Here is a 21,450-nt window from a genome sequence, read left to right as displayed (position 1 = left end):
CAGCAGCAGGTGGAAATGACATCATCTGCACTGCACCAACACTGCAGTAGTGTTTGAACAAAGCTGCACTGGAGCTCCGTTTCGGAGCGGCTCTTTTTGTCTGCAAGGGTGGATATTTGTGGAGGAAAACAGAGTCCAATGCAAGAGTGTTTGTCCATTCATTAAAATTAGATTCACTTTCATTCACCGTGTGTGAAACAGAACCAGTGTCAACATGAAATATGCAGGGAATTTGGCTTGATGTTAGCGGTCAATGTTTTTGTTTCTGTATTTGTTTTGGAAATGCAAGCTAGATATTATTTGATACGGACAAATGGAAATGATTCAGTGAGAAATAATAACAAAGGAATGTATGTTTGAGATGATGAAGAGTATTAAATTAGTTTTAAATGTTATATTTTTATGTGAGTTTGCTTTGTGCATTTAAAGTAGTCTATTTTCTATTTTGTTTTGGGTTTTTTTGATTTGCAAAAAAAACTGTTAATGAAAACTGAAAAATTATTTTCATTCCTTTTGTTTGTTTGTTTTTTTTTCTCAGATCTCAGAACAGTTACACCACGTAGACATTTTTTAAGCAAATATTTTTGTGTGAAATTTAATTCAAAAATTGTAATTCATCATAGATGATTTTGGATAACCTAATACCATAAAATCTGAAAAACAAATTAGCACCATATAATTGACCCATATAAAGTAGTGAAGTGAAATTCATAATATATTTAACTTCGGTAATATGACAGTGAATAGAGTTAAACGAAATTCATCAAGAAAAAAACGTTTACTTAATTTTTGTATCAATGCCAGTGATTTTCCACCTTATATAACCTTATATACAGTTAAAATGTCTATTTGCTGCCAGTGTAAATGCTCCTATACTTTTGATTGCATTATTTTCTTTGAAATAACATGCATTGATGAGGTATGCACAATAACACTGGGAACGTCTGTTAAGAAAGTAAAGAGTTTTTAATTCATGTTGATTTTAAAGTCACTTGATTGGTAGACATAACAGTCTAAATTCCCTCCATTTTTTGCAGATAACCAGTTCAGAATGTCCATCCTGGAACGCCTAGAGCAGATGGAGCGAAGGATGGCAGAGATGGCCGGTCAGCAGCAGCTGCAGCAGCAGAGCAGTGGAGGACCGTCTGAGAGTGGAGGAACTGGAACAGGAGGAGGAGAAGGAGGAAGAAGCAGTTCTGAACAGGCACAGGTATTATTCTGTTCTAGACTGTCTTGCTCCACACTAATGCAAATCCCTGTTAGCTTCATGAAATTGACTTTGTTCTTGATTCTTTGCCTTAGTTCTCACCCGTTCAGGGTCAGAGCCAGGGTCAAGGTCCTGCTGGCAACTCCTTTGAGAGCCGTGTGGTAGTGGTTTGTGAAAAGATGATGAACCGCGCATGCTGGGCTAAGTCTAAGCACCTGATCCACTCCAAGACATTCAGGGGCATGACTCTTCTTCATCTAGCAGCTGCCCAGGGCTACACCACCCTTATCCAAACACTTATCAAGTGGCGGTGAGTATACGGATTGTATATCTGCATTAAATTTCCATGTATATTGCATTATTCAACTGTTCTGTTTTGTTCTTTGTGCTGTTGTTTTACAGCACTAAGCATGCAGACAGTATTGACCTGGAACTTGAGGTTGATCCTCTAAACGTGGATCATTTCTCTTGCACACCACTGGTGAGTATCGACACTTGGTCAAGATACTTAAATCATGAAATCAGGTAGCTTCACTGAGTTGTTCGTATAAGGGGCAGAGGGATGGCATACACATTAAATGCAACTCAATTTTCCTCTCTTCAGATGTGGGCTTGCGCTTTGGGTCATATGGAAGCAGCAGTGGTTCTGTATAAATGGGATCGGCGAGCTTTGGCCATCCCAGATTCTTTGGGTCGCTTACCGCTGGCTATTGCTCGGTCTCGTGGCCACACCAAGCTGGCAGAGTGTCTGGAAAGCCTTCAAAGGGAGGAGCAGCAGTCAGGAGCACTAAATACAACTCCCAACATGCCTTTCTCACCATCTACAGAGGCCTCAGGTGCAGAGGGGTGGATGAATGTTTGGGGTTCAGAAACATCTTCAGTTGGGCTGAAAGGAAGCAACAGCACTAGTTCTGCTTCCAGTTCCAGCTCAGGTGAGAACTGGAATCTTTCATTCTATCTGGAGTGTCAGACAATCTTTCATGTGCATATTGAGTTAGGAAATCCTATTAAATGCAAAAAGACCTTGCATTAACAAACAAGTGCATAGACAAGTAGATAGATCAGGTTGGGTGACATGTTGTGTTTAACTTGGTCAAACATTCTTCTAAGATGCTTTCTTTGTACTTCTGCAGACTTAAGGAGACCCAGGTCTGAACCATCTAGTTTCTATAGCAGTGTTAGTCACGGGGATGCCCCGTTGAGCAAGAAACATAAACCCAACCCAGAGACCCTTCAAACTCGGCCCAGCAAATCCTGCTCTGCCCCTATCGGACTAGAAGAACAGGCCCACAAGCCTAAAATGTGCCCTTCTAAACCGCGGGAAGGCACTGCGGAGAAAGAACAAGGAGATGGTGAGCAGTCTCAGACTAAGCTGGGCTCAACTTGTGGAGGTGGGTGCTGGAGTTCCAGACAGACTGCAGGACGTAGAGTGCCAACTGTAGGACTTGGCAAGGAAAGGCTTGCGAACAGACTGAGATTAAGAGAGATTGCTAGTGCGGGAACAATCTCTGATCTGCGGACAACCCAAGAGGATCTGGAGAACACAGGAGATCTGCAGGTGAGGCATAGATAAGGTACTCTAGCAGACTGCTGAAACTTCTTTTTTGTAGTGATATAGGATTTAAAAAAATCTGTCATATCTAGCAAAACTTGCATTGGTTTCTGTCTAATGTCTGTTAGCGATGTTGAAAGAACCCAACAATTTGTTTCCAGAACATGAACATGATGACTTTAGCAGAGGAGGTCATTGAGGCGACATCTGATCGCATCAAGAGGGAAAACTTTGTTGCATCCGAAACTACACTGGATGGTGTTGGAGTCAGCAGCACCATGAGCTGGTTGGCTAGTTACCTTGGAGATGCAGAGAGGTGATTTAAAAAGTTTTATAATCTGTTCTCTAGAATCCTTGTTGCAGTCTTTTGTTCTTGTGTGTAACTGGTTTCCCAATTGTTCACAGGTTCCTGTTTAACAAGCCCCTAACTTCCTCTCCTGGCCTGGGCCCAGTCCACGGTGGAGGACAGCCAGAACTCGATGGTCCTCTTGGGAAACTAGGTCTCCAGACCCCCGCTGAATGGACTGCGCTCCTCAATGCCTCCCACAACAAGGAGGAGCGTGACCTGACCCAGCTGGCTTTGTCTGATCCCGAACAGAGAGAACTTTACGAGGCAGCCCGGCAGGTCCAGAACACCTTCCGCAAATACAAGGTAGGGCAGGGCTTCACCCAGGTGCCAGGGTCACTCATGTAGGTTATCAGTGGTGTGTTGCCAGTGTTCGTGATGGTCCAATTTCAAAGGTCTTGACGTATTGTGTTGTGTTGTATGGTGTTCCTGAACTTAAGGTAAATGAATCTGGATCTTTGCAGTCCTGTGTCGTGAAAGGTGGTATGATTGTTGTGGTGTGCGCTCAGAAGGCAGAGATAGGGTCACTGTTGTTGACAAGCATGGGGAAACTTGCTTGAGCTTAGCATGGCCTTGCTATAAGGAATGATTGCATTGTTCCCTCTATCTATCTGTCTGTCTTATTGGGATGCGCGGATATCCCTGAGTCCACACCATGTTGGTTGTTCAGAGCAAATTTCTCCCAGTGTTCCGCTGGTGCACAGAGCTCTGAGGAATAACCTTCTCCCAGGTCTCAGAGCATATCGACGCAACATTACAAGTCTATGAAGACACCTTGGCCAGCCACAAAGGACTCAGATGCCATCATCTCTGTGGCCTTGCAGGCCTCCTTGTGAACTCTAATCTCTCTCCTGTCCTCTCCACCCTACCTTATCCCCCTCTTCCCCCATCCTGCAGGGTCGTCCACTTCGGGAGCAGCAGGAACTGGCAGCTGCTGTCATTCAGCGCTGTTATAAGAGGTACAAGCAGGTAGGCAGAGACACTCAGAATTCTGTGTGTGTACACTTATGAGTGGTCAGTTATTAAAGGCTTTACAAGAATGCCTTCAATTTCTTCCTCTCTCTTCCCCCAAGCTGACATGGATAGCCTTGAAGGTAACACATCTGTTTCATGTACAATTACTATTGCTTTGAACTGGAAGTTCATTACTGATGCTTCTTTGTCACTGTTACTAGTGATTATACTTAGGGTTATGGATATGAACCAATCTTGTACTCACAAAGATTGATGCTAGTACAAGTAATGCAGCTTGCTAATAATAGATTAGCTATTTAGCTACATTCCCTGACTTGTCTGACTTCTAAAATAATAAAATAGCCAAAACATATCCTAGTTTATTCAGATTCAGACCACAGTTTGAGAGTTGAGGCAGTAAGCAACCACCTAGTAATGACCTAGCATGTTGTGTTATTTTGTTTTCAAAAACATTCATCACAGCTTAGCAACTGTCAACACATCTAATTTAATGTTGATTGTGTAGTTTGGCAGTGTTGATATTCGTTTTGTATTAGCAAAATAGCTAACAGTTTGATACCTATCTCTCTCTCTTTCTCTCTCTGTCACATGACACAATTTGCTTTGTCTGTCCTCTTGGCAGTATGCACTTTATAAGAAGATGACGCTGGCCGCCATCCTTATCCAGAGTAAATTCCGCAGCTACCACGAACAGAAGAAGTTCCAGCAGAGTCGCAGGGCAGCCATGCTGATCCAGCAATATTACCGCAGCTACAAAGAACTTGGCCGGCCAAACCCACGCAGCCGGGCCACTGCAGCTGTACTGGTGCAGCAAAAACTCAGGTACAAGAACAGCAATCCTGAAAGGGCTAACCTAGTGGTTGAAGATTGAAAAAATCAGATATTATAAAAGTGATTGTCAAATACACATGGCATTTACACACTCTTATTGGTGTGAGCAATTTGGCACCTCCAGTGGCCAAGCTAGGTACTGCTTAGTGATTGCCATGAATGCCACCCTCAAGTGCTCAGAAAAAAATCATCATTCAAGTATAACAGGCAGTTAAAAGACCTTTTTCTTGGCCATCATCTTGGAGTTTAGTTCAGAATTGAGTTCCCAAAGTCCATTTGTGTGTACACATGCTTTTACTAAGCAACCTTGTGTGTTCAAGCCTCACAAGGAGTGTTGCATGCATTAATTGAGTGTGCTTTTGCCATTCTAAAGTGTACTGTCGTTTTGGATGAATTACTAAGTAAGTGCCAACACTTCAAATGTGACACACTGCCAAGTTGACTTTCTAAAGAATGGCAGCATTCGAAACCCTCCTGTTTACTTTAAGAGACAATCTGTTGTTGAAACAGTGCCAAGAAATGATTTACTTAACTAACAGTTTGAGTCCAAGTACACATAGAAGCATCATTATTTTTGTATGGCATTTTCTCACAACCTGTTGAAGCAATTGCAGTTTTGCTGTTTTCTAGAATGCACTAGAATGAGTTAAACAAACCTCTAAATGTTAAGTATTAGCATGCAACATTTGAGCTTGAAGGTTTCTAATTAAGGGTAGTTGTAATGATGTATTTTGCCTGGTAGACAATAAAGTGTGAAATAGAAAATCTTGCATTGAGGTATAAACCCTAGCCATATAATAGAAACTTGTGGATGGGCTCTTTGGAACATTTCAAACTGAATCATTTACAAACCCTAGAATTGTATCTGCAATTTTTGCACATAATTATTTTTTTTCTTCCAGAAATATCTGGTTTGTAGAAAACTGCTCATGCTAATGATTTTGTTTTAGAAGCAGTTTACTGACCAAGAGACAAGACCAGGCTGCCAGAAAAATAATGCGGTTTCTGCTGCGGTGCCGTCACAGGTAGGTCAAAAACGAAAACTTCCAGCAGGTGCATTGTGTTCTTACAGCCCTGTTGTTCTTCTAGCATGCACAAACTCACTCTGTGGTATACTTGCAGCTTTTAGATGAATCAGTCTTTAATATCCTGCTGTTTAAAAAGGTTAGAGGCACATTTCATAATCTCTCAAGCGCACCAACATAATTGTCAGAAGTCATAGGACAGCAACAGACAAACCTTGGTGTTTTCATGGCTCTGTTAGAAAGCCCTATTGTGTTTGGTCCCATTTCCCCAACCCACCCAACCTCAGTGTGTACTAATAGCTGTCTGGTGTTGTTTTGCTGTTTATGCAAAGCCCCTTGATGGACCATAGACTATTCAAACGGGTGAGTGCAGCCTCAGTAAATCAGTTCGTACCCCTCGATTTCTCTTCTTTTTATCTCCCTGTCTCTCCCTTTTCTTTCATCTTGTTCTTCGTCTATGTACCTTGATTTCAGACTCCGCTGTTCCCTATGACTCTCTCTGTCCTTTCTTACCCCCCTTTCTTTTATCTTATTTTCTCTATTGCTTTATGCCTGCATGCATGACGGCCGACAGGAGCCCGAGTTGACTGAGCCTTATATGAGAGAGAGAGGAAAATAGATCCAACTAACCAACAAATACAGATGATGCATAAATTGCAACACTAACAATGCACTCTCTCTCTCTCTCTGTCTCTTTTTCTCTCAATCTCTCTTTCAATCCTTCTATCTCCCTAAAGTCTCCTCCATCTCTCTTGTTATGAGGATGCTTATGACAACACTAAGGACTGCTGGGTAGTGCATTTGGCAATTGCATGATGGCTAAAGACATGGAGGCCTTGCTTCTATCAGGGCATGCTTGAAATAACATCCCTTTTCTCTATGGAAGAGGAAGTGTCTTGAATGCCTGGCTGCCTGTTTTATACATCTCTTCCAGCTCTTATAAGCTTGATTTGGGGGCTGAGGGTGGGACGGGGATCAAACTGTGAGCTAACAAAGTGTTTGGGGGTTTAAATTGTCTTAAAGTTGTTGGATACTAAGTTATAAATGTAGAAGTTTAACATGATGAGACAATCTAAATATTTAATTAAGCTGAAATTTCTGTGATGTATTGTATATGAATTGTAGGGTTACATATTTTCACTTTTCAAAGGTTATACAGTAGTGTTAAGATGAATGGTTAACTTGGGTATATATTAATGTGTTTGCTTTGTAGTCTGATTGACTCTTAGATCCCACAGATTTAAGAAAAATTGATAAAAATGACTTTTGTCCTATACAGCGGCCAAAAAAGTATTTGGACTTTTAAATCACACTTAAAAATGTGTGAATGTTGTTGGATTAGATGCAAAATTATCAACCATGTATCCTCTGTGTGTTAAAATCCTGGACAAGACCTGCTTTTCTGAACCATATTTGCTTTGACTTTTGAGCAGCTGGACGTTTGATAACCACAAAGTTTTCCAAATTTCATTTTAATCAGTAAATCTACCGTTAAACCCTCTGTTGTGCTTGAAAGGTGTGCTTGTGCTATCTTTCTTTAGAATAATTGACACTTGCTTTGATGTTTTGTTATCTAATGCCGTGACATTAAGACGTTTTTAAGTGTGACTGAGTTTTTTGAGTCGCTGTATCTGTGTTCTGTATGTTCCTTGAGGCTTTAAAGATCTTTGTCATTTATAGTGGGGGAATATTTGTTGTTCTTTCTTGATGCCAGTGAGGAGAAAGTAATGAAACTGGCAGGTGTATCGCTTAATGGACTGTGATTCCTCTGAGGGCCCAAAATGCTTGTTAAACCTCAGGCTAACCCCGCAAAACTTTGTTTTTTTTTATCTATTTTCAGGGCGAAAGAATTGAGAAAGGCCAAGGAACATGAGAGCGCCGCAAAGAGCCCCGTCGCAATGTAACATCTCCGAGCGGACTCCACCTCTTCCTCTTCATTGCGTTTTTATCACAAACAAACAATTTACGAAAAAAGCAAAAATTAATCAGGAAGGGGGACACGGAAGATCATCGGATACGCGACGGCCGAACTCTAGCAGCGTTGTGACTGATTCTGCTCCTGCATTGTGTATTTTCTTGCTACCGGGGAACTGAAATCAAAACTATTGGGGAAATATGACATTATCTTCATGGCATTTTTGCACTCTTCATAGATTTTTTTCTTTAGATTACAAAAAATGAAGGAAGACCAAGGAGCAAAGGCTTTTTGTTCCGACGATGCTTGTAAAATACCACGCGACATGAACAGATCAACGTCAGAAAAACGTCATGCTGGAAGCCGCTTCAGATTACATTTTTATATTTTGAAAGGAAAAAAAAAAAAAAAAAAAGAACAATCAACAAGTTTGGGGGGGAAAAAAAGAACAAAACCTAGAAAATGTAAACCAAAAAAAGGCCTCATTTCAATGACCATATGCATGCAGAGTATTTGAAATCTGTCTCTCATCTCCACAAATCTTTGTTTTTGACAAATGCTGTCCGTTCATTCAAAGGGAAGCCTTCATATGAATGTAGATGGGGTCAGGGCAAAAATGCTGGGTTTGAAATATCAGTGTCTTACCTTTGTCTTTATGGGTGTTAGGGGACTTCTGACAACAAATTGGGGGATTGAAGCGAAGCCCTCTGGGCTACTGTTTCGTGTGCACTGTTTTCGACTTTCTTATGGGTCCTTTTCTTAATGTCATTTTTGCTGGCCTGACTTTGTGTGTCCTGTGTTTGTTGAATTGAATCTGGATACAGTGCATGTGTTTGAGCAAAATGCTCCTGCATGCTATGTAAATGTTTTGTGTTTTATTTTCATTCATTCATATTGGTGATATTGTGGCACCATCAAACTAGACCGTATACGCCTGTTTGTTTTCGAGTATATTGTTATAAAGACCATTATTTTTATATAGTTCATTTATTTATTAGCTTTATTTACTTTTTTTGCCTTTAGCATTATTGCGTTTTTTTATTATTATTGTGTGAAGGTTTTAAATAATCTCCTTGTTTTAAAAACTGACCTTTTTTAATGTGAACTGTACTATCCATTGTGCCACAGCGCCAAACGTATATTTGCAAAGGTTATCTTCCATTTTTGTGTGTGTGTGTGTGTGTGTGTGTGTTGTGATACGTTTCTTCATTGTTACTGTTGGTTGATTTCGAAGAGCTCCAGAAAGCCGCCACAAGCTTTCCCGTGGAGTTTCACTGAACATTGCCTTGACTTCTTGACTTTTTGAAGGGTCCCTATACAGAAGCTTCAAAAAAAAAAAAATCCATATTTTTGACTATTTAAGTGGTCCCTGTACATATGAAGATGGGTGAAGGAACATTGATAGCCAGAAACTTTTTCCGAAGAGGATTGTATTTAAGAATATATAGTATTTTATTCATAAATTGGATTATAACACATTAAGAGACAAACAAAAAATATATTGTATAGTTTTCTTTGAACGCCCAAGATGTACGGTTGTATTGTTTGTAAATATTGTAAATACTGGTTGCGAAGAAGGAGCCATGTGCATGAAACTTTAAGACATTGAACATAATGTAAAGATCAAATGTAGTGGCAATGGTCTGTAATACGATTTGAACAACTTCACTGTAAGACTTTGTTGAAAATGTTCTTTCACAGAACATTCTCTGAAGCATGATTCACGATAAAAACCGTAGATTTAGCGGAAGAGCCAAAAGAAATCCATCAGACACAAGATCTTTCTTTTTCAGGGTTAGCGGAAATAAAATAGTATTTTGTTTTTGTTTTGTTTTTTTTTTTCACCGATGGTGACCAGTCATGTGAATGCTACAGGACTTAAATAAGCTATTCCTTTGAGAAGTATTGGAAGAACTAGTATTGACTGACCAAACTTCACTCACACAGTTACAGCTGAGGTTTCTACAATACAGGGGATGAAACGTCTCCACGGTTTTGTCTTGTATAACATAACTAGAAAGTGTACTCGCATTTTGAACAATGGATGGAGTCAGGAGGTTAAAAGTAGGTCGTGCAATTAAAAAAAGATGTTGACGTGAGGGTTGTGAATGGTTATTTCCTGCAGGCGATTCCCATACACGTGCTTACATGCTAGAATCAAACACTGAGAGGCCACGAAAAACGGTCACGGATACATATTGTGAATGTAGCTTGAAACGCGTACGTTTCGACTCTCATCAGAATCGACGGACTGTCATGTTCATAGCTTTGTTTCCGATCGTTTCCTCATTTCTTGGGGGGCTGCTACCAACTTTCAAAACCCCACGGTTGAGTCATACAGAATCATATCGATTTCTTTTGTACGTTTTTTTCCTTACGCTCGTGCCAGCTACATGGAAATAAGCGTCTTTCGCAAATTTCTCAGAAAGAAATTTGAGTCTAACTGACCCCCTGAACTTCCAAAAGCGATTTCAGCTGACGAGAGGCATCATTTTAACTTACACCAGCACATTTTGCCTGTTAAAGAAAGGAAGGACGAGGAAAGAATGTGGTGCTTATCTGCTGAATTATACCTGTGTAGTTTCATTTCTATTCCCCACATGTAAAACATTCATTGTTTTTATAAGTTAAATGTTTCCTCATGATCTCAGAGACTCAGTATCAGTATTATTATAGAAAGTGCCTAAAACATTCAACTGATATCAGGAGTGTGTTGTTCCTGAAGAAGTCCATATGAACCGATTGCTCTTTTTTAACGGTATGCAACGCTAAAGGCTGGTTTTACTGTCCAAACAGAAGCCCAGGTCTGTTTTCTCCTCTCACACCTTTTTCACTCCTTAAACACGGACTCAGAGTGTGAAGGCACCTGTCATTTTTGTTTTTTGTCCCCCGCTCATTCTGATTATGTCTCCAAAAAAAAAGACTTTGAGTGACCCGGTAACATACTATGCATGCTTTCATTATTTCCTTCATTCTTTCTCTTTTTCCATGTCCGATCTAATCTGGGCCAGGAAAGTAGGACACGCTCAGTGTAATTGGCGCATTACGTAATACCTTCATCCGGTTGCTAGTTTCAAGTCCGAGCACAACTCCAAGCGAAGGTGGCCGCCCTTTACGCCCCTTTCCATCCGCCCGACTTGAAACTTCAGGAAATCATAAGCGAAAGTCCTCAGTATTCACCAGGAAAAGCTGTTTATGGACCACCAGGTATATGTATCTCAGTTTGGGTCATTCGTCTTAGGGAAGGGAAAAATCTGCCTCCCTTTTGTAGTTTTACTCAGGGTGCTAAAACAGGGAGATGGTGTTTAGCATGGAGACTAGATTAGGTTAGGTTAAGTTAAGTCTCCAGGTTCAGCTCAGAATCAACAGGAGAAACCACTGGGAATATGTACTTCCATTGTTACAAAACCACTGCGTTCAGAGACTCGCCACTCGGGTAACAGGATAGACTGTATGTTTATAGAGTTTTTAGACCATTTTTTCCAAAACTGAGCAGGTATCATCATTCGTGCAGGTATCACCGCTCATTTAGTGTTGCCATATCCCCATGGGATTGGGAATGCATAAGTATACCTCAGCGCCAAATACCTTCAGAATAAGGTGGGAGATCCCGTCCTCTTATGAAACAGCTCAGCATACGTGCATCCGGATCATGCTTTCCGTATTTTTGTGTCAGATAAGAGAAATATGCACTTTGTACAGCTCACCATCCGAGTTGAATTCCCTCCGAGCCCTGGTACGTTGTAAGCGCGTCTGCATGTGTGTGTGTTTGTTTGTGTGTGTGTGTGCGCGTGTGTGTGTGTGCGTGCTTTATCTCGACGGATGACCACATGAGCACATGTGAAGGTTATAACAAAACGAGGGAAAAGTAGGAAGTTTGTACGATGTCCTAAATCCTCTCTTTGGAACTCCGGAAATGCAGGTTAGACTTAAACAGAACTGAAAAAAAAAAAAAAAAAAAAACCACTCGATTATAAGCTTTTCACTTACAAGTACAGAGCAATAAACACTTTGTTTTAGACAAGCTCTTTAGGTTGAAAGAATATGGATAGGTCAAACATAAAAAAAAAATAAAATAAAAATAGAAAAAAAATAAAAATTAAAAAAAACATTGGGACATGCTTAGTTCACTTCCTCTTATGCAATTACAGGTACACAGAGAGAGGTGTTCAGTGGTCTGTGGACATTGATTTCATATTTCCCAGCCCTAATGCACGTTTTCATCATTTTAAAATGAAGAATAGAAAAAAAAGATAAAGTATGAGCCCATATTTCTTACAAGGCAGTGGGCTTTCAACACTCTGCATGTGAAGCTAGTATTAGACCTCTGTTTTCCCCCTCTATCTCTCTCTCTTTCTCCTTCATACCTGCTTCGTGCTCCTCGTATCTTCCTCCTCCTTTTCCTCCTCTGATGAGTTTTGCCTCATGTGCTGCTTTCTCGGCCGTCTCCCTCTTTCTGTCCTTCTTGTGAGTTTTATTTATTTACCTAAATTTATTTTTATGATTTTTTTTTGTTTTTTGTTTTGTAACTGTGCATGTGAGAGCATCACTGAATTGTTGGATATGTTTTAAAAAAAATAAATAAATAAATATTCAGCTGCTGAAGCCATGCAAAACATTTTGAATTGCCCTTAAAATATGGAAAATGTTTTCTGAATGCTTTATATAATTTCTGCTGTAAAATAAAATCTTAAAAGAGAAATGGAGCTTGCATTGTTCCTGTTTTCTGCGGCTTTCTGTGTTTCGTTCCATAATGTAATTTCTGCTCTGAAACTCCCTCAGTCTGAAAGTTTCTCAGTTTCTGACAAGATAAAAAAGAGATTTAAAAACAAATTACCATAATTACATAATGCTATTTTGGAAATATTATATATATATATATATATATATATATATATATATATATATATATATATATATATAATACATAAAAATAAAATTTTAATAAATATAAATAACATGCATGCATACATATACATGCATAATAAATATACACAGCACATACATATAAACAAAAACTTTTTTTTTTAGATTTGTCAGCACTAATTATATATAACATACATTGTATAATATTACAGAAACATTCAGTATGAACTACAGTTAAGATTAAGTATAATTACATGCATTTATTGACACATTTTAATATTAATTATTTTATAGAAACTGTAAATATAGGCTATACAAAATATAGTTTCATTTATAATGAAACTTTTTATTCACTTATATATTCATTAGTATTTCATGCAAAAAATACATGAAATCTCTCTCTCTCACACACACACACACACACACACACACACACACACACACACACACACACACACACACACGTACGCACGCACACACAGTAACTTAGTAGCTTAGTAGCTTAGTACCAACGGGGCCTTCACAAATCACATATCAACTCAACTATCAAGCATGTAAGTAAATCTACACAACCATCACTCACACGAACTTCATATACCCGTGTGATATATCGTGTTTTGTATGTGTTGGTGAATATCAATCCTTAATGAGTGTGTTTGTAAAGTTAGTGTTGTGCTATGGGTGTGAATGCTGCTAAAGCAACAAGTTAGCTTAGCGTTAGCTTTCTGGCTTGATATCGACTTCTATTCGTTTTCAATATTTTTTCCAGTCTATTCTAATTGGGATTAGTGTGTATGACGCTGTTAATTATGTTTAATATTAATTTAAGAGTTTTCAAGAGTTTTTGTTTGCTTTCTTATAACCGCTACATGCTAATTGCTAACAGTTTGTTTCTGACTGATAACAAAAGTTTGCGAAAAAATTAAACTCGAAACATACTCGTAACTGTATATATTTTGCAGATAATATGTTTGGCTCCCACGAGTTGTACACTTGTTGTCTTTTGTTGGTTTGTAATGCGAATATAATGTGCCGATAGTTACGGCGAGAACTTAAAACTATTGCTAAAATAAACAAAGTTAAAGTTGACGTTAAATTTGCCCAACTGAAGAGAATTTCACAGAATTTTATTTAAATGATGTTCCAGACTGGTATTTTTGGTGACACAAGATAAACTGCTAATATAAACAGTAACTTTATATACGTGTATGTTTAAAAGAACTATATTCATTATTTAATTGAATTCATCATTAAAACATGTTTTAATCTATTGATTACGATGAATAAGTTCCTTCCCCCACGCTAAACATCTTAGCTCTAATAAACTAAAAACAACTTTATAGGATGCTTAACAGTTAAATAATGTGCTTTGAATGTTATATGTTCATTTTAAATGCATATAAAGTATTGTTTTACGATGGTGTTTATTGGTTTATTAACGAACTTAAGTCATAAGCTATCAGTCTTTTATTGTACTAGTGAGGAAACTCATATGTTTGGAGACCTTTGTGACCTCATTAAACGTTTTGTTTTTGCCTAGATGTAAACGGGCATTCAGAACAATTATTCATCTTTTAGTCATGTAAGGCAGTTAAGAAGTGGAAATTGCCCCGTGCATGTAGGTTAGATACGTTACACCTTTTAAGAGACTGATAATCTAAGCACGTAGTCTATCTATTCTACTCTCAGGCCTGTGTGAACTCACACTGACCGTCTGTCTGTCACCGGTGCTCTGGATGCTATTGACATGATGGCAATTAATGCTGGATGTCATTTATGCCTACAGCTTTAAGAATAAATTTGGATTATTTCACCCAAAAATGAAAACTCGGCCTCAAGTCATCCAACATGCATGTCTGATGAGTTTGTTTCTTCAGATTTGGAGATATGTAGCATTACATGACTTATTCACCAATAGATCCTCCGCAGTGAATGGGTACGGTACCAAACATCTCATAGAAACATCACAATAATTCACAAGTAATCAACACCACTGCAGTCCATCGGTTAACGCCTTGTGAGGTGAAAAGCTGCATGTTTGTGTAAAAAATAAACTGTTACTTCCACCTTAACTTCTTTATACGTAATATTGCTTTGTCCAGCAAAAAATTCTCCCATCTGAATTAGTGGAGAAATGTAAGATCAAGCCCCGCTTACAAGCAAAAACGATCCAAAACAGCTCTCAACAAATCTGTTGATGGATTTTTGATGGAGTTATTATGAATTATGGCCTAGGAGTTTGGTCAGAACCCACAGCTTAAAGTTAAAATGTCTTGATGGAAAAAAACACAAGCAATCGTATGCTTCACCTAGTATTAATTTAATGAAATAATGTCCAATTTAATGGATTATTTATCTAATTTAATGGGCTATTTATGAATTTTTATCAGCTGTTTGGACTCCCAGTGAATGGCACCCATTCACTGCAGAGGATCTAGTGGTGAGCAAGTGATGTATGTAATGCAAATTTCCCCAAATCAGATCCCATAAAGAAACTCATATAAGTGTGCGCACATTCGTTTTTTCAAATGTTGCATTTTCGAACTGTTCCCTTTTTCTCCATTATTTTTTAAATATATTTTATTTAATTTGATATAATATACAGAAGTATCAGTCTGCCAGATGATGACGAAGCATCCCTTTTACACCCTTAAATAAACAGAAGTGTGATTTGAGTAATATTCATTTAGAAAAGCATGTCCTGTGCCGTACTGAGGAGGGATCTCTGCCAGCACAGTCACATGATCTGAAGGCTTCCGGAGCCTGTGGAATGTGTGTGTTTGTCTTCGCTCCTGATGGTTCTCTCTTACCGTCTCCCGTTGTTACTCTTTGTTCTAACAAGGTTTCAATTTTATCCACGGCGTTGGACTGGAGTGAAGTCTGACTCAAGGCTGATTGCGATTTTTCTTTTACTAATGTATTCTGAAATAAACTCGACAGATACTTTGACACCAGATTAAAAGTCATTCAACAAAAAATGGTTCCGTTAATTGTGCTACGCTGTGAGAAAAAGATGTTGATATCTAATGCAGTGACTTTAGGACAGTCTTAAATCTGAAAATAAATTTTGAGCCACTGTAAATCAGAATCAAGTTTCATTTAGTTCTAAACATATTCACTGTGTTGAGGTTATACCTCGTTTTCTTTTCTCTTGTCTTACCTATACTTTCTCTTCATAGGTTGTTGTGCAACTGTAAGTTTTTGGTCCTATAATGAATCTCTAATATCTATAGAACATTTCTATTCCAAAAAGTTCTATATAATGGAATTTATAAAGATTTTAAGAACTGTTCCACAAAAGAAAATCAAAACCGTGTCATGCTGTGGCCTCTCTTTTGAAACCTTTTTTTTTTTTTTTTTTTTTTTTTTTAAGTGCAGTCAGTATGCCACTAGGTGGCAGCAGAATATCACATGCCGCTTGGCGCACTAGATTTCTATTACAATGACATAACAAGACATTTATGTGCTTAACAGATGCTTTGTGACCAAATCAACTTACTACACACAGCTCAAATCACGCTAAAGAGTATGTTATGCTGGGCCTTATCCACTTAAAAGGTTAAATACTGCCTGGTCAAATAGATTTTTTTGTTCTCCAGGACTTTTCAAGCTAACATGATGTCATTTTTTTTCAGTGAAATGTAACACAGCATTCTCTCTCTGTCATAGGTCCGCCCCAAGTGCAGATGGCTCTGGTTCTGCAGGGACGTCTGGGGGTAACCGCAGACTGCAGCAGACGCAGGCACAGGTGGATGAGGTAAGAGACACACCTGACACCATTTTCCCAGCGTTCTCAGATGGACGGCCGTAAATAGTCGCCTTGACTTCCGTCTGTCAGTGTGATGCGATCTTCTCAGGATCCTTTGTGATGTGAACGGTTACATAACCACTGGACAACAAGATGTGACTAATGTGCTCACGGAATATTTAAATGAGCTTGCAGACATGACTTCGGTATTGTTGCTGTAAAGCTAAAAGTTATATTTCTTTTCTAAAAGAAAAAAACGATTCTAATTTAATTTGTAATCAAATTATGTATTTACTCACTATGTGGTAATGTTAGACAAACTTAGGCAAGGCACGTTTATTCGTATAGCACGTTTCATACGCAATTGTAATTCAAAATGCTTTGCAAAAAAAGAAAAAAATAATCATAACAAAAAGTATAAAACCAAGGAATTTAAAAACTTAAAAATGAGTAGGAAAAGAATTTAAAATACAATTAAACTCATTTAAAATAGAAAATAATACATGAAACACAGTGCAGTCGCTCTACTGCAGACCTGAAGAAAATATGAGAGCTCCTTATATACATGCTAAAGATCATGTGCCTTGAATATATTTTATACATTTCCTACTGTCAATATTCCAAATTTAATTTTTCATTACTTATATGTATTGCTAAGGACTATTTGCACAATTTTAAAGGCGATTTTTCTCAATATATGTTTTTAATTAATTGATTAGTTAATTTTTTTGCTCCCTCAGATTTCAGATTTTCAAATAGTTGTATCTCGGCCAAATCTCAGTATGATATATCAATTTAAAAAGAATTGTGGCTGGTTCTGGGTCCAGACACACACACACACACACACACATACACACATAATAATACTATATTTTCTACATGCAGAGACGAAGTGTGAAGGATCATGTGACATTGGAGACTGAAGTAATGACGGCAAAAATTCAGCTTAAGAATGGAATACATTTTAAATTGTATTCAGTCAGAAAACAGATTGAAAATTGTCAGTACACTTTGCATTATGTTTTGGATCAAATAAATGCAGCCTTGGCGAGCACAAGAAACGTCTTCCTAAAGTGCTACCAACCCCAAACTGGTAGTGTGTGTATTTATAAACGCATGTATCACATTTCAGTATTTGATTTAAAGTCATATGGCATATGAATCTCATAGAAAGTTATAGAAGGTGCTACTTCCTCTCCTCCCTGAAGTGCGTGGCATAATCCATCAGCAGTTTTTCCACGTCTCTTCTGCAGCTCGCCGCAGTCATGATTTCTGTTCGAGGAAATTTGTACCAGGACATATGTAGGTCTCTGCGCACTTTACCCCCATTGACCTCTCCCGTCAGACGTCTTCGTTCAGTCTGGCGTGAGCTCATAGGCTGCCGGTGGGTTATGTAACGCCCCGTCACTATGGTTATGCAAGCGAAACATGGATCTGCACACGCTGGCTCCCGTCCCACGCGGCTCTCCCTTAAAGGGGCGGAGCTACATCATCCTGCAACAGGGTTTGTGGAGCACTAGAGCATATATGAGGCGGCTGTGTTTGTGCGCCGTTGCCACTGACCTTGTTATGTAATTCTATTATAACAGGGGATTTTTCTTGCTTTCCATTGCTTAAAACATCTGCCGAAGACGCTAGAGCGTTCACAGCGAATATAGGCAACGGGATATGATGTCATCCTCTAGGGCTTCTGTTTTTGCTAAACAATAAATCAGAAATGCGTAATAAACTCAAAACATATCTTTTAGTTCATTTTGAGCAGATCGAAGCGCAATTTAGCGCAAACACATTAAATTCGTCCCAGCAGGACTGTCATAAAGTCGAGAGTTTTTATATTGACTTTATCGGTCGCTGTTTCCACGTCATTCTATTTTAATCTTTGTTTGTATAGATTAGTTTGGTAAGTGCGCATGCATTAGAGAGAGGGATGTTCTCATTCTAATGAGGAAACAAAAAGAAACGGAGGAATCGGCAGCGTTCGTGGTCTGGTTTTCAGAAGATGCAGAAGATATTGTTGTCTACGATTACTTCTATACTGGCGTATACGCACCCTGTTGTTTATATCAAGTCTTTTCTGCTCAACGGGGCTGCATTTGTTTGATCAGAAATATAGACATTTTCAACGACGACAACAACGACAAAGCAGGAGAAGTGGAGGTTTCCCCGGTAACGGCTGTAGGCAAAGCAGCTCTGAGCTTACAAACACTGCCTTAAATGCAGGATGAAAAAAAGTCTTCCTTCAGAAATACAGCGATTAATCTTTTGCCATCACTGACGTGTAGTATGTGTATATATAAGCAGACAAGACTAACACTCACTAGGCTGAAGATCCTGTAGATGTTTATAGATTAAACTCTAATAATTTTGGCACAGACTGGTAACTGGTTTCCCAAATTTTGAATAATCCTAAGAAAATGGTTATCTAGCCTTGACCCAGTTGGACAAATCGTTCCTCGGAGAGTTTTACCTTCACTTTTTGTTGTGGTTTTTAGCAGCAACTAAACATTCGTCGCCTTTCACATCGAGTTAGATTGTTTTATGAACTCTCATTCCAAGTGTTAGTCTATTTTACTTAATATGGTCAGGTTTGCTGTGATGTTGTATCAACAGTGTTGCTGACGGCGTGTTGTATCAGGTTGCTATGCTGTGTTTCTCCGAGCGCCGTTAGTTTAAAACGATGCCCACTAAACGACACGTTCCTGCTGCCCGTCTGGTTCCAAGTCTCCAGCCATCCTGCCAAAAGTCTCAGATCCGCTGATTTAATAAACCTGCACCGGTGTTCAAACAGCTGTTTGTTTACACGCATGGCACCATTCCTTCACCTCGATGATTTTCCAGCCCTCAGCCAAGCTGTTCTCCTGTAACAGATATCCTCTCTTTCCTCTAGGTGGTGGACATCATGAGAGTGAATGTCGATAAGGTCCTGGAACGAGACCAGAAGCTGTCCGAGTTGGACGACCGTGCTGACGCCCTGCAGGCCGGCGCTTCCCAGTTTGAGACCAGTGCTGCCAAACTAAAGAGAAAATACTGGTGGAAGAACATCAAGGTGAGACAAAGATAAACACGAGAGATCATATCTTTTTTCGTACATCTTATCCATTCTTTAAATATGATGATTGGGTATTTGCCAGACAATTTGGGCACTTTTTTTTTTTTTATCCGTGTGCATCTGTATTATAATATTTCCCATAAGCTCATATGCAAAAACAGACATTATGCAACAGCTCACGTCTTATTGTTAAAATGCAGATTAACTTTTGCAAGCCTGTTGCATTAACTAAAGGTCATTGCATTTACATTAAAAAAATACATCTAGATTAAAAAATATAAAAATACATTACAGAGTGGTCCCATGCAGCATATGCTGTTTTCCGAGGCTTTCGGTGGGTATAGGATAGAGTTCGGTGGGAAACAAATGCAAATGTAACGTTATTAAATGAAATCTGGACTTGGCTGTATAGCGCACAGTTCACTTCAACTTGCACACATGTTGTGAAAAACCAAAATTAAAAAAATCTCCATCAGGGAGATCAACCTAATGGATTACATCCGAACTTAAGGCCCCATATGTATATTTGTTTGTTGTCTTTACAGATGTGGGCCATTTTGATAGCTGTGATTTTGATCATCATTGTCATCATCGTCAGTGAGTATCAAAGTGTGCACAGCCTCTTTAACTTGGCTGTAAAAAATGAAAGTTTAAGAATTGATTTAATTATTACTGAATACGCTACTCTTCTTCTCTTTCAGTCTGGTCGAAGTCATAAAAACAGAAACCCGGTTATGATCGGAGGAGAAGCTTAGAGCATCAGAAAGAAGAGAGAGAGAATGAATGAATGAATGCTCTTCCAATACGTTCTAACCTGCTGATTTTCAAAAGCATATCTTGTAAACTATCCTCGATGTTTGTTTTCTTTTTATAGGTCTTTTGTTTTTAATGACTAGGATTCAAATATGTTCCCGAATGCCATTTCCAAGTGCATCTAACACACTCCTCTGTGCAAATGACTGACAGCGTACGGGTTACAACATAACAAGCACGCTTTCGTCATATCACGTGGACAAAACGTATCGACCAAAACCTCCAAAGCCATTTGCCAAGATCTGATCTCTTTGATGAATCCCTCTAAGACTCTTCCAGCGCACGGGTCGTGATCAGACACTCTCGAGTCTTTCTGGGCCAACGAGACAAAAGAGCCTTTCCTGAACAACCACAAACGTGCCTTTAAACAACTCCACTGCCATCCGGAAACAACAGCACAGAACTTTTGCTCTGATTTTACTCAGAATATCTGCACAAGAATTATAAAGAAGTTTGAGATATTATTGAAAGATCGAATTTCGAAGTGATAATTTGCTAATAATTTAACTGCATTATACTTTTTGCCTCATGTAGAAATAGTTTGCTAGGAAATATCTTTGCTTAACGAGGATTTCGGTAGTATTTTGGTGTTTTCCTCACCTCTCGCTCACGGTGCCAAAACATTTGAGTTTTTTTTTTTTTTTTTTTTATGTATCTCTTTGTATGTTTCACGTGTATAAATTGTAAACAAGTGCAATTCTATGCTTGTGGCCTTACAAACTATATTAATCTTGTTGAATTGCCCATGCTGGCTGAATAAAACACGGATTTAACATCTTTAAGTGTAAATGGCTTTTTTATTGGTTTTACTCGCAAAGGCTACAGTAGCTGATGCTGCTAAACACTTCTTTTTTTGAGAGGTTCTGAAGTACTTGTCCTCCGGTTGTTGTGCATCTTGACCGTCCATTGCTGGTTTAATCCAGTTTGCAATCTTCTTTCAGGACAGAAGAGCACAACATGTACCTGTTAAACGGCCCTTATCGCTCTAAACAGCTATAGACTGAGGGGTTTCAGCAGAAAGACATCGTTTTGCGTTACGCGTAATAAAGGCTTTTCTGTACTCGATTAAGACACTAGAATGATTTTGGTAATAAGTGCTGCTTCAGTGAACAGTAGACTTGCG

The 21,450-nt window shown here is 38.8% G+C and overlaps 2 protein-coding genes across 10 annotated transcripts in view; both read left to right on the top strand.

The window, feature by feature from the left end:
• The window catches only part of camta1b (calmodulin binding transcription activator 1b), a 272,140-nt gene extending 260,205 nt beyond the window's left edge, over positions 1–11,935 (top strand). For 5 of the 9 annotated variants that reach the window (XM_043252298.1, XM_043252302.1, XM_043252303.1 and 2 more), the window contains 13 exons: positions 1,038–1,210; positions 1,303–1,517; positions 1,610–1,688; positions 1,812–2,139; positions 2,341–2,765; positions 2,921–3,075; positions 3,165–3,411; positions 4,003–4,074; positions 4,179–4,199; positions 4,703–4,902; positions 5,862–5,936; positions 6,269–6,299; positions 7,777–11,935. In XM_043252298.1, coding sequence (XP_043108233.1) covers positions 1,038–1,210; positions 1,303–1,517; positions 1,610–1,688; positions 1,812–2,139; positions 2,341–2,765; positions 2,921–3,075; positions 3,165–3,411; positions 4,003–4,074; positions 4,179–4,199; positions 4,703–4,902; positions 5,862–5,936; positions 6,269–6,299; positions 7,777–7,809 — 2,054 coding nt within the window. In that variant the 3' untranslated portion in view covers positions 7,810–11,935. The remainder of the gene's footprint in view (positions 1–1,037; positions 1,211–1,302; positions 1,518–1,609; positions 1,689–1,811; positions 2,140–2,340; positions 2,766–2,920; positions 3,076–3,164; positions 3,412–4,002; positions 4,075–4,178; positions 4,200–4,702; positions 4,903–5,861; positions 5,937–6,268; positions 6,300–7,776) is intronic. The other 4 variants (XM_043252300.1, XM_043252301.1, XM_043252299.1 and 1 more) reach the window with 4 other exon arrangements.
• Positions 11,936–13,133: 1,198 nt separating this feature from the next.
• On the top strand, positions 13,134–21,104 carry vamp3 (vesicle-associated membrane protein 3 (cellubrevin)). The gene is made up of 5 exons (XM_043252691.1): positions 13,134–13,271; positions 16,387–16,474; positions 19,353–19,511; positions 20,060–20,111; positions 20,216–21,104. Coding segments are annotated over exons 1-5 (318 nt in total). The 5' UTR covers positions 13,134–13,269; the 3' UTR covers positions 20,233–21,104.
• Positions 21,105–21,450: the final 346 nt, after the last annotated feature.

The sequence above is a fragment of the Puntigrus tetrazona genome, chromosome 11, assembly GCF_018831695.1.
Source record: "Puntigrus tetrazona isolate hp1 chromosome 11, ASM1883169v1, whole genome shotgun sequence".
Taxonomy (NCBI): domain Eukaryota; kingdom Metazoa; phylum Chordata; class Actinopteri; order Cypriniformes; family Cyprinidae; genus Puntigrus; species Puntigrus tetrazona.
Note: the sequence above shows the minus strand (reverse complement) of the source record. Positions and strands in the feature narration are given on the sequence as shown.

What these genes read in the sequence shown, in the direction of transcription:
- vamp3 (XM_043252691.1), top strand. An exon ending in CGCAGGCACAGGTGGATGAG is followed by an intron (nt 16,475 to 19,352) that starts GTAAGAGACACA and finishes TCTTTCCTCTAG; the next exon opens with GTGGTGGACATCATGAGAGT. An exon ending in ACTGGTGGAAGAACATCAAG is followed by an intron (nt 19,512 to 20,059) that starts GTGAGACAAAGA and finishes TTGTCTTTACAG; the next exon opens with ATGTGGGCCATTTTGATAGC.